Source organism: Ambystoma mexicanum, chromosome 12 (assembly GCF_040938575.1).
Source record: "Ambystoma mexicanum isolate Mex_15411 chromosome 12, UKY_AmexF1_1, whole genome shotgun sequence".
Taxonomy (NCBI): domain Eukaryota; kingdom Metazoa; phylum Chordata; class Amphibia; order Caudata; family Ambystomatidae; genus Ambystoma; species Ambystoma mexicanum.
The window spans coordinates 103,216,410-103,233,571 of NC_090936.1; the positions used below are offsets into that span (position 1 = coordinate 103,216,410).

Below are 17,162 nucleotides of genomic sequence, written 5' to 3' on the forward strand. Positions count from 1 at the left end.
TTCCAATGTTATGACATTATGTTTCAATATTGAACAGACTTTGTTCTCCAGCACTACTGTATGGCTATTGTGAAAATCCAGAGGGTGTTAAATCATTATTTCATCTTTATTTTTCAGCATAAATACCATAAAAGTACAAAGATATGATAAAAGGAAATGCCAGTTAATTACATAGTTATGCATTAAAAACAAGGAGGCAAGTTATCATTTCATATATTACATAAGTGCAACCAGAATCAACAGAAATAAAAGCACAAGGAAATATGTAACTTGGTACAGAATTTGACAAGTCTACCCTTCCAGCTACTCCCAATTGTCACCAGGGCATAGTTTACCATCGGAAGAGAATGTGAAGTACAGTTATATAGAGTTCATGAATTTTTGATGGGAACATTTATGCCATCATGACCACATTCGCAGACCTCTCCCTTTCTTTATGATTATGCCCCTTACTCTCCAATGCCAAGTCTAGGTAGCTTGCAACACAGTAGACCACACTCATTTTTAGATGCAGTGCCAGGCCTGTACTGCGGATACCATCATTGTTGCATATTGTTTTTAGGTATTTGCCTCCTCCAACCCTATTACCTTAATGGAGCACCGTCTCCTTGGATAAGTAACAAACTGGGCAAAGGTCATTCTCACTAGGATACCATTTTGATGTGCGGTAAACCAGGTGCAATAGTGATAATGTAAACCTTAAATAAAGGTTACGAGCCAATGGGGGAATAAGATAAGCGAGGTACGCTTCAAACCCAGTTGTTAATTTGGAGTTCAGATAAAGTCTGTCAGCTGCCATCGCTAAACAGTCGCTAGCCAAGTCAATCTCGAGCAGCCTTCACAAGGCCACATTGGCCTTATCAACTTCACTGAGATATTCTCTGTGGGCATAACCATAGGTCTACCATGTCCATACGAACCAAAGGTTTCTTTACAGGTTGGAACCAGGGTAAGGACTTCCCAACCTCCGAGTCCAAAATATGAGATACCCCCTCTCGGAAAATCTGTAGTTCGCGGGTCAGCCATAATCTAAGACAAAAGAGCACAGGCCGATACTGGACCTCTTTTTGAATTGGGATTAATCCCAATTCATAATAAATGGGAGCAGAGGGGCAACTTATTGCGAGTCCCGGTAGCTTCTTCGAACATGTTCTCTCAGCCAGGCCCATGTTGTAACATTTTGAGTAGCCCCATATTTCTGCCCCATAAGTGGCTGCTGGTTTTGTCTGAGCCGAGAACATCTTAATTGCAGGCGAAACCGCACCCTGACCATGCGAGTAGAAAAACCTTATGATGCCTCCACCATATTTCTCCATGGTCAGACTAGATTTTAATAGCTGGGGGGGTCCAGTCTCCAGTATCATTCAGTCTTACACCCAGATAATCATAATTATGTCAATTTTCGATTAGTGGCCCATTTATAGTCAGCGACACTGGAATCAACCTTTTACGTCTGGGTCTAAAGACCAATGTTTTGGTCTTAGCCATATTGATCTCAAGGCTCAGCTCTCTACATTTCATCAAAAAGGCCTCCAGTGTAATTTGGAGGCCCTTTTACGGACGTTGATAGCAAGATAGCATCCTCCACAAAGAGGAGTATTGGGCAGATCTCCCATCCCAATTTCGGAGGATCTAAACAGTTCAATTTTACTTGGTTAACTACCTCATTGATATATATCAGGAAAAATAGGTGTGCTAGAACGCATCCCTGTCAAACCCCTCTGACTACTGCAATGGGATCTGTGAGGTCCCCTCCCCCCAGTCCCCAGCATACTTTGACTGAGTTATCGGAGTAAAGCTGGATCACAACCTAGTCCCCGGTAACCCCGTATTCAGGTGGCCAAGGAAAGGACATCACTTTTGGATCCCGGCCCTGGGGGTGGGTAAGTGAGGGAGATTACCTGGGCAGGGGGGCCCTCGGGGAGTGGGGAAGAAGCACCCTATGGTAAGACATGGTATTCCCCTTTTTCCACAACAAATCTAAACCCTATCCCTGTTTGTTTTATGGGACACTTCAACTCCCATAATTCCTCCCCACCTTGCCTTGAGAAAAGCACTGCCTAAGGAAGATGAGGAATGAGGACAGAAGGATTACCTCGCCTGACTTGCATTGGCCCTGTCCCTGTAATGAGGTCAGGCAGAGTCAGGCACGTAGTTCTAATAATGTACACCTGCCACTTATTAAGGCACCCTGTGAAAATAGAGTGGCGCACACAGACCGACCTTGAGCGAGGCTGGGTACAAGAAGGAACAGCTCTTCCAAGGCTGATGAAAACCAGGCTATGGGAGCTGGAAGGCCAGCGAGCTGATCAGCAATTGAGAGGATCGAGAGAAAGCCAGGCAAGATTTCCAAGCCTTCGGGAAGCCATTAGTGTTCGAAAGGCAGAGCTGAGCGAGCAGAGGAAAGAAACCTTCAAGGTTCCAGTAAACGGCTCGCAACCCTCCCCGGTGAACGGCAGGGTTGGGAAGGAGCAGAGGAGGTGTTGATAACAGCCTTGAGCTGCAAGGAAAAGATGAAAGACATTCATTTAACACAACCGTTATCGAGCACAACAAAAGTTTAGTTGATGTTAAAGGGAAAGAGACTGTGTTTTGAAAGTTGAAGCTTGCGTGTATGCCGATAAAGCGTGGACGAAGAGAGCAATTGTTATGAGAAAAAGATACAGAGTAGCAGAGTGGTCCTGCGAGAGGAAGTTGCACAATCGGAAGTCGCTGTGATATTTTATGAACTTTTGAAAGATATTACAAGCGGGCATCAAAGGAAAGAAAGTTAAATAGGAGGAAAATGCAAAATGTGAAAATGTGAAACATGCCAAGACGGCAAAAGTAAGATATAAGAACTTTGGAGAAGTACCAAAGCGTATTTGTGTGGAATGGGAAGATACAAAGAATAAGAACCACAGGTACCAAGAGGCATTGGTGCTGCAAGAGAAGATGTGAATTGATGCCAAGAGGGCAGACTAAAGAGAGTGAGAATTATGAGTACCAAGAGGTATTGGTGTCACAAAATGAGTATGGATTATTAATTGAAGGAATATTGAAAGAGAGGCGGCAGTGGTCATGCACAGGTCTATATACATTTCTTACAGTTGCTAAAGTCTTCGACAGTGAAAGAAATCTAAGAGAGAACGTGGGAGGGAAGCCCCCATGAAGAACAAGACAGGCTCGAGCCCGGCAGAGGAAAACCTGTGCAGAACTGTAAGAAATAGGGTGATAAAGTGAAACCAGACAGGATTGAACCCGGCAGAGGGAGGCCTCTGCAGAGCTGTGAGAAATAGAGAGCATATGAACTGGATATTGATGACAAGGCGTGTGAAGCCTAAGGAAGTGATTGAACTACCAGAAATCGAAGGCCTAAAGTTTGTACTGCTGAATTGTACCAGTAAGCCATCAGTAGGCTAAAGTGTGCAAGACTGATAGAACTGTGCCATCCACCTATCCTTCGTATATTAAGTGACTCTCTAGAGCCCGTGGGGTTGAACCTGGGGAAGGGAGTTGGTACTGAAGTTGTTCTGACATTTCTTTTGGACACACTAATTTCCCTTTTTTTGTATTCCCTTAACACATGTGTTATCTAGGAAAGAAGGGCAAGGTACGGTTTTCTTGGTATAAGCCTTTTTATTTTGACCAGACTGCCTTGGACATATTTGTTATTGTTTAATGGTCGAGGTGACTCCCATTTTAGATTTGGGGCCAGTTAGGAATTCTACCATCCCAAGCAAATTCGTAAATAAAGGTTTTTGAAACGTGTATCCATTGTTTATGTGCCTACTGCTTGATACCATGCCTTCCTTACATAATTCACTACAAGAAAATGGCCTCACCTGAAAAGCCTAGTTTAAAGTGCCTTCTTTGGTTATTTAACTGAATAAATCAATTATACTAACAATAGAAAGTGAATTACTTGCCAGCATGCTCCAGGCAGTCTCTTCAGAAGATAGAGGACACATATATACAAAGCACTGCTACTATCGGTCATTGTCCAATGAGTGAGAAATCATTTTCAGTGTTTTCTACCCGCCCATAATGTTACAGCTATCAAATCTCTAATTGAATGCTCAATTTGACAACTTAAACAAAATTCTGAAGATGATGTTTACTTCCTGTTTCAGAACTCTTCAAGAATTGCAAAGTTACAGTTCCAAACACCACCCTGACTCAACCTGGAAGAACCCTTCACCATGCCAACCTGTGAGTATTGTACATGCTTATCTGCAGCTTTTTATTAGTAATAATAACTGAAATGAAGTAGGGCATATCGTTCATGCATGAGACAAATATAGACGTTTATATTTACAGAATCTTGCAGAAGTAACACAAACTTTGTTTTTCTATTAAAAAAACATTTTAGGTTATACATATTCTCTGCTGGTTTTAAACATTTGGATGATCAAAAGTAATACACCTCTTAATTACTGAAATCTTTAGAAAAATATTTGATGTTTTGACCTGAGACAGTAATTCAGCTCTGTTGTCATTTCAAATGTCCTCATGTGATATTTTACACTAAATTGTATTCATTGTCTCCGAACTACACATGCGCTCCTTTGCCCATTCTCCTTTGTCCACGATGACCAAAATCGATGTGTGCCCTATTTTTGTACTTTTTGTAAACTATGGGCCTCATCACAAGTTGGGCAGTATACCGGCGGTAAATCTGCGGGATACCGCCCAACGCAAATTGCATTGCCACAACTCGGTCCCGCGCTATTAGCACCGGATCCCGAATTGTGGGGGAGCAGCAAGTCCTCATTCCCATTGGATCCACTGGACCCTGTCTTATGTTCTGGTACACATTACACAAGAGGAGATCCAGGACCTGCACATGCACCATTCAAAGTCTGGGCTGGGAGATTTTATGCAGTGCCCGAACTGTGTGCTGGTATGTGCCGGTGGCGATGAAATGCAGCACAGACACCACCTTCAGCAAGGGGGGGTATGGCAGTCCGGATGCCAATTACGCTCTGGATGTCGTTGTGGATGCGGTCCACTATCGCAAGCATGGTCTCCATGTTCAGGGTGTGTATCTGCTTGTCAGTCAGGGTCCAGGGTGTGGCCCTTGTACAGGGTGTGGGTGCATGCCTCTAGGGTGGTACTTGCTGCCCATTGTTCCTCTGAATCATCATTATCCTCCTCCTCTGCCTGTTGGCCTATTGCCACTGTTGCACCTCCTGCTCATGGAGCAGCATTCCTGCATGCAGAGCCTCGAGGTCCATGACTGCTGCTACGAGTGGCAGCATGGTTGTGTTGGAAGGGGTGTGGTACTTTTCGGCAGTCGCAATATTCATGGTGTGCAGCTGGGTTAATTGGGTGCACCTGTAGGCTGTTTCTCCACACCCGGGCCTGCTTACCGTCTGCTCTGCGCAGCCAGGGTTTCTGGAATGGTTTTCATGGTGTCACCGGCATTTTGATGCCAGTGTTTCCATGAAGATAGCAGTTGTAATGCAGACTTAGCAATGCAATGCCAGTGTTTCCGGCTCGGCTCATCAGTTTGCGCAGTTTCCATTGCCAGTGCTGTCGGCAACGGTCGCACAGTGTGTGATGTTGCAGACAACGTTGTTACCAGCATCATGTCTCGTAGTTAGGCGCTCCGGAAATCGTGCCGGTAATCGGTATTACCGTCACATTGTTTCCCGACCACCAAGCTTGTAATGAGGCATAATGTCTAATTCCAAACACTCTCTATCTGCCGCATAATATATCTTAAGAGAATTTGTCTATGAAGGGAGTACATCTGCATTTAAAAACAAAAATCTTCCTGACTACATGTGCAATGCAAATTGGTTCAATCTAGACATAGATTTTTGACACAAGGAATTGCTTAAAGTTTAGGATGCTCCCATATTTAAAGTAACAGATGAAAGCTTAGCCTTTTCATTTGAAATTGTTGTTTTAAGAAAAGAGAAATGGGTCTAGATCTCATCCAGCCCCCTGTACATGTACATCCAACTCTCTATGGGTACCAAGGTTTGGCACTGAGGAAGGAGGAGAGGAAAGTAGTCATATTTCAATGTCCTATTGCTCCCGCATCTAATTCTGATTAACATTTTTGACTGCTCCTTCAATTTAAGCTCATTTCACTGTTCAATACCTCTCTAAACTAAATCCGTTATTAATTGTCCAACTCTTTATCAACTCAGTCCTATTTCAAATTCTCTACCTCTTTCTCAACTAAATGCTGCTTTAAAGCTCTAACTCTACTGCATTACTACAAGTGCTCTGGCAAACTCCAACCTCCGCCTACAGAACTCAACACACACGTTCACTGTCCATGCACTATCTATAATAATTTAAATCTGTGCTTGCCTGAATCCAAATGAAATTTCATGAAAGTTTGGCTCGGCTGAATCAATGTCAATTTGGTGGATTCGAACTTTGGCCAAATAAGTTTGCCTGGGTTCAGTCATGAATTTAAAGTTAACCTCTGACATGCTGGCTGGCACTTCACACGTGTCAACGCCCCAGCAGGGAAGATTCAAACATCTAAAATGCATACATTAAGTATATTAAAATGCGCAGTAACAATATCTTGTATGAGAAACCTGGCTTGAAGCACTATATAAGACAACAAATAATCATAATCATTAATATCATAACAATAATGATCATTAGTATACACCCCACACATTCTATGCAATGGCAATTTACAACGTCATCATCTGGGCAGGGTGATCACGTGTTGTCCGCATACCTCATTGACTATCTTCGGCAAACCGCTCATACTATCAGAACATTCTAATCGTGCCCTACACTAATGGCCATCAGAAGCCGTCAAAAACAATGAAAGCAGTCACAGGAGCAGTGCTTACTTATCTAGGTGAAGGATGTAATACAGGCTACCTTCTATGCATACCTGTAATTTGCTGTCACCTTAAATCTCATCCATATCTTATCCGCTCCAGTTCTAGAAGCACCTGAAACCACATCTTATCTTGAAGACCAGGGGTGGACTGGCCTATAGGGACCTCGACCTCTGGAGATTCCCCAGTAGGCCTCTGCACCCTGTGTGGTAACATGTTTTATTTCCACAGTTTCTCATGGGAAAAGGATTGGGCTTGCTGAAAATGTGCAATATTGGACAACTTTGGTAATTCTTTCCAGGGCCTATTCTGGTTCCCAGAGACCGCCCCTGTTGAGGACCATTGCTGAATGAGAATTGTCAATAGCCTAGGTCTACTGATCTAAGGCACCTGGTCATTTGGCAGATCTGTAGCTATGAATGGACCTTTGGCAGGCTAAAGTCTTAGAGGCAGCCTACCAAATAAAGCCTCCTTGTACTGCTTGCACCCAGTTACCCTCGGGTTTGGTGTGCCATATAAAAACAATAAACAAACAAACAAGCAGCCTTTGCTGGGCAAGGGGTAGCTCAGAAACCTTGGCTTGCATAACCACATGTCCAGCTGGTGATTTCAAAATGGTACAGTTAAAAAAGGTAAATATTATTATATTTGAATGTTTACAACCACTGATCCAAATGATTGGTGACCCGTGAATATTCATCCCTATGAATATTCACAGGTCACTCCCACAAAGCAGCCCTATTCCCCCATCCCCCACTCCCCCCATTGCCCCACCTCAGTATCCCAAACATTGTTGAAGCTTTCTTTCTGATTCAAGGGCAAGAGTGTTGGAAGTAGTTTTGTTTTGAACATGCCCCATTACCCTGCAGGCCCTGTCTGAGTGAGTAGGGAAATGGAGAATGTTACGCGCGTGACCTCAGACTTTTCCAGATGTATCTCTGGAAAAGTTTGAAAGATTCACCCAAAATTCAGGTATCTTGGTCTATCCCCAAACGAGTTTGCCCAGCAAAGAATGAATCATACATGTGAATCTGTGAATGGTATACATGAATGTATGATTCAAACACAAAGTTTATATTTACATGTGCAAAAGTACATAATATGATATGGCGTTTATAACATGCCTATACACAAGTGTTTCAAGGCGCGACGGGGCAAAGGAGGGGAACAAAGGGAAGACAGAGACAGCGATCCTACTAGGACGAGTGTCATTCAGATCACGCAAGTGCAGGGAAAGGGGGGAAGAGGAAAAGTGCGGAGTGGTAGGGGGGAGGGGACAGTGCAGTACAAAGGATAATAGAACAATAAGAGAAGTAGGGCCAGCTGGTGGCAAGTGCAAGGGTAAGTGCAGACAGCAGGTGTCAAGTGCTGGTGGGGGGACTGTACGGATACAGAAACAGTCCCCGAGTGCAAGGGTTGCCAGGTAGGCAGTGCAGGCGTGCAGCTGGCAGGTCTTGGCCTGAGATCAGATGGTGGCCAGGTCACCAGTACAGTTTCAGACAGAAATTCAGCATTGAGTTTGTTAGCTTATTCTAGTGTTAATTAACAATGTTTTTTTTAATAACAAAACACATCTTGTGTGTTGCTCTTTTTATTGTTTCAACGATTTAGAATCCAATTCCAAACACTCGGCCGAATGCAGTCTTCATCCGTGAGTCCCAGAAGACTTTGAATCATATGGCAGCAGAAGAACAGGTACTTCTTGCAGACAACAGCATTATAAACTCTTAATTGAAGTGTCAAGTGTACTTCAAGTAGGTAACAATGGATCTATGTGATCACTACGACCACATATAATTGTAACGGCCGAAAATGCTGCCTTTTAAAAAGTTTTATTTTTTATTAAACCTTCTTTACACCACATAGATATGAGCGGGGAGAGCCCCCGCAACCCTTCCATATTGCGATAATATCCATACCCCCCCACATGTATATGTGGTGTAAAGGGGAGGATTAAACACAAAAAAGTCTGTCATTTCGGCCGTCGCAATTGTGAGGGCGACATTTTGAGCCATTTCCGGCAACAACACGACAAACTCTTTATGAAAGTGTCATCTTCATATTTCTACTAATCAGCAACACTATGGGCACTTAATGTGTCAATTTCCAAAGGACAATAGAATCACAGCCAGAAAACGTTCCTTCACACTATGCTTGCTTGCAAAAACCGCCCAGATGAGATGCGGATGGAAGGCCCTCAACTAACACAGTGCTTGCTGTCAGCATTAGGAAGCTGGGTAGAACATGGATGTGTTCTCTTCACAGATAACACTGCGTGAATCTGACGAAAAGTGACCCACTAATACTCTGGAGCCTGCCCTCGCCTCAATGAAAATAGAAAAATATGATTTCTGCCACGGGGCACCTCTATTAGAAATGAGCATGTGTTTCTTATTCTAGGACAATTGGGTTGCTTGAAATAACACACATGTCATTGTTTGCAATAGTGGAACCCTTCTAGAAATACTGTTTATTATCTCCTTGTGAAAGAAATGGAATGGACGATCTGAGTTGCTAACAGGCAGTGCTTTAGGAATATTAAAAATACTGCGTTGTAGCACATGGTCAGACCGTTTGGAAATGAACAATATACATCCATATTTTCCACATGAGGGGCTATAACAGCTGAAATCTACTTTGCTGGAAACATTTTAGTTCTATTTCCCAACCTGACTGGAAATGAAATACACAATATTCCTAGCATGGAGAATTTCTGGCCCACCTGTACTGTCACCATTTTTTTTTTAAACATTTTTTTAGTATACTTGTTTTAATTGAAAATCAATTTTTACTAGAGTCGAGGGGCTAATGTAAAGGAAGTTCAGAATTAAACCAGAGAACATAAAAAATCACAATCTTACAGAGGGGGGAGCGGGATGTTTGCTAGAAAGATGCTGGTTACGAAGCCCTGTCTAAGGGGGAGGTAGCACTTTGTGGTGTAAATCACGGTATGTGGGCTGCTCCCCCCCGTTTTTCTTCGAAGTGACTCAAACAGTTGCACAGTCGCACTCTTTCTAGGGAGGTTCAGTTCCATGTCAGGATTCATGTGTATACTTCCATATGCAGAACTCTATCTGCTACGGGATTTAAACAAAATAATGTTGGCCATAGCAGGCTTTGTGGCAGGGTTTTCCCAATTTGTAAAATATATCTTATTATTTCCAGTCCCAGGCTCTGTTGGAAATAATATATTTCTAAGACGGATCATGTCTGCCATGAAGTCTGCCCACTCAGGAAATATTAGTTTATTCCCATAACTAGCGTGGCTCTGTTTAATATTTTGCTAGCCCCCTCATGTGAGCGGGCAGAGCCCTCCTGGCCTTCTGTGCAAACAACTGCCCCTCATCCATCACCCAATACTGAACAGTGTGTCCCCAGGGAGTGACATGGCGCTCCCCCATTGGCCAATTTCCAGGCTATCCTGACCAATGATTAAAGCCTTGCCATTCCCACGGGGTTGCTGCGCTGACAGCATGGCTGTCAGCTATGGTGCTCCCTTTCATCACAGGAGCGCCCACTGACAGCCGCTAGCAGCATGATGCTTCCACGATGAGAGGGGGCAGCACCACATGGCACTCAGCACGGCTCATCCTCTCGACACGTGAGCACTGCTCTGACAGAAATGCGGCCCGGGCTCTCAGCACGGTGCTCCCTCTCTTCACAGGACTCGACATTGACAGCCATGCTGTCCGCCACTGTTCTCCTCATGGCCCGGGCCGCATCCGACAGTGGCCCGGGCACAAGAAATCACCTACCTACTCATTACCTTGTTAGGGTTGCCTGCCGTCTTCACCGGGCCGCACCTGGCAGATCTAAATCTAAGGAAACAATCCAGTTCCCAGCAACCACTCCAGGCAGACTGCGTGTAACTCCCGGTACAGCCTGAGGGTGTGGTCTATAAAGCTGCTATGTCCCTTTTTAAAAAAGAAGGGACAGTCTGGAGTGGTTTATGGGAACTGGCTAGTTCTCAGCAATCACCACTATGAAGGGGCAAGGCTTGGGAAACAGCTGGGCCATGTCTGCCACGTGCATCCCAGTGAAGACTGCAGACAGCAAGGTAACAACAAGGTAAGGAGTGGGTTCGAGGGGATGGGTGATTTCTGGTGCCTGGGCCGCGTCTATCAGGTGCGTCCTGGGGCAAGGAGGAGACCGACACTGGAAGGGGGCCTATACCCCCTCCCTCAGAAGATAAGGAGAGGGAGCCAGGGCAGGTCATTTAAAGGCCTGGCCCGCGTCTGTCAGGTGAGGCCCAGGCAAGGAAGAGAGCAGCATTGGAAGTATGGCTGTCAGCACGGCATCCTGTGAAGGGAGGGAGCACTGTGCGGAGACCCATGGCAGCATGTTCTAGAATTACCTGAAGAGTCATGTCCATAGCAAGGTCACCAAATGCTGCTAGCAGTCCATCCGATCAGCCCCACACCACCACACTGATATGGCCATAGAAATAAATGCCCATTCTCATCATAGACCCGGGGGTCTTCAAGGGAGCTTCAGAGAACAGGAATACATTTGAGTGCTAAATCATGTATGTAAAAAGACATGCATGTTGGCCCACATCTGTACATTGAATATCAACACACATATCAAATTTGCCACAAAGATGCCCTGGCCCCTTTTAGGAATGGGATGCATAGCAAAGCAGCACAGGGCAATGTGGAGGAAAGCGAGTTACATTGGGGACTAACCTGGTCATGCTACTGAACCATCTGTAGATCATCCTGCCCTCAGTACCTAAAAACCCATTACTCTTCCCCTCCAAGTCTCACAGTGTCACCCTCACAATTGATATGCAGCTGCTGCAGATGATCAGGTCATGAGCAGTACTCCCAGAGTTGTTGAGGGCAGAGGAGGAAATGTCATACCAGGATGCCAGAGTTTTCTGCCGAAGAACATGTACTGCTGGTTCAGACTACGCCACCACACAACAATGCTCCAGTTGGACTGCCTTCTGACCACATCGTCCAAATAGCAAGTGTTAAGGCTGAGCCATGGACGATGTCCAACAGTAGGTGGCCCAAAAAGGGAGCATCTAGTGTGAGGATTAGCCCAGAATGAGCAGGTGTTTCAGCAATGCAGCAACACTTGGAAGAGGTGGACAGGCCAAGGCAGAGCATGTTGGACAAGGGTCTTCAGGCACTCCTCAAGCCGTTGAGGTCAGGAAGGGGCAGTTTAGGGGTGACAATATTCCACAGCAGCTCATGCTGTTGCATCTACAGCCCATTATCAAGCCAAGAAGTGTGCCCACCTGACCTGCAGGCAGGTCTCCACTCAGAATAGTGCACTCTTCTGGGCAACACAATCCATGTCCTAGGTTAACAGGTACCTCATATGTCTCCAACTTTCCCACTATGGGAAGGCATGCAACACAGATACGGAGCATGCAGGGTCACATACTACTATGGCCAGGTTCTGAGAGTGAGAGGTGATTCTCACTCACATGCATCTTCTGCTGAAGTGTCTAAACCACCAACGTTGCTAGACCACTCGGTGCATGGCTTGTACTCCCAGTGTAATCTCTACCTCTGATCACACTGAGAGGCAAAGTGGAAACCAGTACATTGTGGTGAATCTTTAAAAGATTTACAACAAAACAGGGAGGTTTCACCTTGTGGGGAACTCGCCATCTATATATACAAGTTGTTTCTCCTATGATGGTATATGGATTAGAATCACTGATCCAAATGGAGCTAAATTGGCTACAACTTATAGAGGGCAAATATTGGTGGAAGATACTGGGACTTCCAACATGTATCCCAATGGTCCTGTTAAGACTCGAGTTGGGACTTCTATCTTTAAAAGCTCTGGTATTGAAAAAGAGAGCTGGGCTCTATCTAAAAATGGTGAATGGAACTGGAAATGCCTTATTAACGACAGTTGCTCTGGAAAGCACCAAAGAAAGTTCCCCCAGCAAATTTAAAAATCAAATGGAACAGTTGCTTAAAGACATCTGTTGGACACACCGAGATGGGCCTTACATAGAGGCAATGCAGGCTGTAATGGGGAGACGGGTAGAGCTATGGGACTGGCTTGAAAATTACAAACATCTTCGCAAGCTAAAAAGGTATAACTTTGTGCGAACTAGGCTATACACTTTCAAGAAACCACAGCAATACTTGTTAATATGCCCATCCCATAGGCTCAGGAGATTTATACTTCTATTAAGAATAGAATACCTTCCCATTAGGATGACTACGGGGTGATAGATAATATACCCAAAGAACAATGCTACTGTCGCCTCTGCAAGAAACAGGAATTATCCGAGACAGCTAAGCATGTCCTCCCCGAATACCAGGCAATGATGGATGACATAAGATTACATCTGGGAAAGTATGTACATAATTGGGAGACCATAGGGGAGATGCTGTTCTGGAATTACTGTGTTAACGCTAAAAGTATGCGTCTGTTAACTGCACTTTATACTATCTAGTTGAAGGTGGAAGTTAAACTGGGTATATCAATATGAGGCTTGTCGGGATCTCCCTGGGCCTTGTTTTTTATGGAAATGTGACATTAGGAAGGAGGTTACATTTGTAATATAACATATTATAATTAAGAGTTAAGGACGATTTGTATTTGCTATTTAATATGATGATAGTATAAAGAGATAATGAACTATATTTTATCCCATGAATGTAAGTATATTGTATTGTATTGTTTTCATATGAAGGTATATATATATATATATATATATATATATATATATATATATATATATATATTCTATTGTAATTTTCATTTTTCATGTGGTCTGTATTGATAAGATGTATATGTGTAAAGTGTATTATTTAAACTAAATTACATTAAAGATATTATTATTATTATTGTGGTGATTTAGAATGTGATTGGTATTGTGCACTGGAGATTGTTGTAGCTAGGATGTGGTTATGGTATTATTGGAACTTTGCTTGCTCTTATTGTAGGGAAATGTTGTTTTTGCACAGCACGGAATTCATGGTTTACCCATTTTGGAAAATGCATGCAAGCCTATGCAAACTATTTGTTTACAATGGCTTACATACTACTGAAACGATGTTGTAAACCTTTGGTTTACATGTTGGTTTACAAATGAATAAACCATGTAGTTATGCAAGTCCATTTGAGCCTCAATTCCGGAATTTTGTAAACATTAGGTCTGCATGGTTTACAAAACAGAAGTACTTTACAAACGTATGGTACATTTAATTCACATTGATTGTGTAAACATTCAGTATCCCAAAAAGCGTTTTTGTAAACCTTTGTAAACCTAAGGTATACTTAAAATGCTATGAAAAATGACCACAAAGTTTACAACAGGTTTAGTGTTTGTGTAAACCTCTGCAAACATGATATACTCATAAAATGTTACAGTTCAGTAAACATTATTGTTTGCAGATGTTAACATTATTTGTAAACCAATGCAGCCTTTGAATTTGCTGGGAGCTATCAGCAGCCATGAGGATCTACTTCTGGCTCCCCGGGCCAACTGGTGCCTTACAAACACAGGTATTCGAGAATGCTAATAAAGAAGAATTAGGGCACTGTTGCTCTCTGGCTTCACTTCTCTTCCCTTAAGGTGGCTCTCCTCTTAAGGTGGGCTGGCACTGTTGACTGCCACAACAGACACATCTAGCATGCATTTAAACCGAATGGATCATGCATAATGAACAAAAAGCCAAAATGTGCCTCTCCTGTGGAAGTTCGATTTGAGTTTTGCTGTGTGATACCTGAAACCCAGGAGCTGGTTTTAGCTCCTGCTCCCTGAAACTTAATTTCGAACCCTGCACTGCATACAGAATCTTTCATTGAGTTCATTTTCTTTTGTGTAAATGTTTACATTACTAAATATTGATAATTTCATAATCTCTTTTGTAACAGGAAGTACTTTTTAAAACATCTTAAAACCTTATATAGTTTGTATTATGCTTCCAACTAAACCTTTTGACTCCAAAACAACTGTGGTAGGTTTGAATTCCATTGAGAGCAAGTTATTAAGGGCAGAAATGGAATGTATTGCAGTAGATTTTCTTTCTTCAATTGGTTGCATGAACTCATGTAATGGTAAGGGTTGGGGCATCAGTTTATCTGGAAACAAAAGGTGATATATGAAAAGCGTGTAATGCGCATTGCCATGCCACTGGGTGCCATGTCACATATAGCACAAGAATTGCTCCAAGCCTCAGAAAGGTATCAAGATGTCTTATTGATGGGTCCAATTGCCAATCCTCTCTCTCATCTTCAGGCACCTCCTCCTAAACCCAGGGTTCCTTAGCTCCCATTAAGTAGAAACTGTTTGATCCACTCTCTGTATGCTAACGGGAGAAACAATCTGGTGTAGACCTAAATGTCTGTAGCCTTATCTGACTAAAAGTCCCTCAGTGAATTCCTAACTTGTCCTACTCTATCCAAAGGTTAGTCATCTAATTGGCAAGGGGATTGGGCCTTTCAGACACCCTGTTGTATTCAGTCTCCTTTCTTCCAGGCCCTTGCACTCCTGCCCCTCTTACTTCCTAGTGTTCTCTGCTCACTACTCTCCTACAGTCAACACCAACCTTCACTCTTCATACTCCCTACATCTTGCTTCTCTGTCCCTCTGACAGTTTTTCACTCTTTGTATGACAGATATTCACACTTTAATATAACTACTCACTATGCCACATTGCTACTCCACTCTCCTCACTACAACTCCCTCCTCTACTCAAGAACTCCCCCCTCCACACTACTATTTCCTACCCACCTCCTACTCAGAGACTGTTCTTTCACTCACAGAATCACTTCACATTCACTCCCTACTCTCCTGCTACTAACCACACCTGTCACAGTCTAACGCACACTCACAATGCAGTACAACTTGCATTCACCAACCAGTACCTCAACTGTTCACGGAATCGCCGCCACACTGTGAGCTCCTTCCTTCTTTGCTCATGGTCTGCCAACCCCTCCTCTGACCTCCCCCGAAAAACCTGCAACTTCCTGCATCCTGCCCCTCTTTTTATTCTCCCACTCCTGTTTCCTTTGGTCCACTTTCCCTGGCTAGTCTGGTCCTATTTTCCCAACCCAGGAGGGATTAGATGCTGCAAAAGTTACAAAGAGTGGGCTAAGCTCTGTCTCATTTCTGCACACACGTCTGCCACAGAATAATGGTGGTGGCCCTAGCAGCTGAAGGTCTGACTGTGTTAGGGGCCTTGGCTCTAGCTCCTCTAAAGTAAGTCACCTGTGTCCAGACTTGTGTGCCCCTTGTATTTTCTTCCTGGTGGTGTAGGGTATTATCCATAGCTGCATGCTATGTGTATTCGCTGCTGTGAGATGCAGTGCAGGCTGACATTTTGCCGCGTATGCGCAGCTCTTCTCACAGCTTCTCTATTCTCTCTTGCACCCCTCGGCATCAGCCGCTGAGTGACAGGTTGCGTGAGCTGCTGGAAGGTTGCTCACGTTTGCCTGGGTTTCGGTCTTTGGAAACTTTGCACAGGCTGCATCCGGTGCTATTTGACTGCTCTCTCTCTCTCTCTCTCTCTCTCTCTCTCTCTCTCTCTCTCTCTCTCTCTCTCTCTCTCTCTCTCTCTCTCTCTCTCTCTCTCTCTCTCTCTCTCTCTCTCTCTCTCTCTCTCTCTCCTGGTTCTCAACGCTCTCTCAGCTCAACATGTTGTTCCTACAAGAGAGAGAAGCACTTTGTTGCCAAAGCAAAGTGTGATACAAAGATGTACTGCACTAATAGATGCTGGCACAAGGAGGGGGGACAGGAATTGGGAACCTCAACTGCTACCGCCCCCTCACTTGTAGGCTCTGGATTGCTCCCTGGTAGGCTTACTCTCCCCGGCTGAGAGGGGTTAATGTCCCCTCTTGATAAAGTAAGGGTACTGGCCTTGCCACAGTCAGGAATGCACCTACCATTACACATAAATCCTACATAGATATACAATAAAGAAAGCAGTCACAGCTTTTTTTCTCCAGTGTGGAAGGGTCTAACATTTTCCATGTGCCCTTCCCTCTGTTACCTTAATGTCTTACTGTACTCTCTTTGTACTCCTTTACATCTTCCTGAATTTCCCCCTACATCCATTTATTTTCAAATAAATTGGGAATTAGGACAAAAATCTCTTCCACCACAAGATTACCAAAATAGGAGCATTCAAGGTAACTTTCACAGACCGAATTTGTGGAACCGACATATAGATATCACTTTTATAGAAAGGTTTTGACAAAAACAATTGGTCTTCTCATTTGTTCAACTGAAACAATGGGTGTGCTGAGTCTAATGCAAAATAATTAAATAGATATTTTAATCCAGAAGAAATATTACTCAGTGAGTGCACTGCATTTTAATCCATGAATAAATAGCTACTTAAAAACAAAAAAAAACTTCATTGGATATGCCCATTGCCTGTG

The 17,162-nt window shown here is 43.7% G+C and overlaps 1 protein-coding gene across 1 annotated transcript in view; it reads left to right on the top strand.

The window, feature by feature from the left end:
- Window positions 1-17,162, top strand: part of LOC138514462 (uncharacterized) — a 791,313-nt gene that overhangs the window by 743,397 nt on the left and 30,754 nt on the right. The window contains exons 9-10 of the mRNA XM_069629962.1: window positions 4,113-4,191; window positions 8,412-8,495. Of these exons, the coding sequence (XP_069486063.1) occupies window positions 4,113-4,191; window positions 8,412-8,495 (163 nt within the window). The remainder of the gene's footprint in view (window positions 1-4,112; window positions 4,192-8,411; window positions 8,496-17,162) is intronic.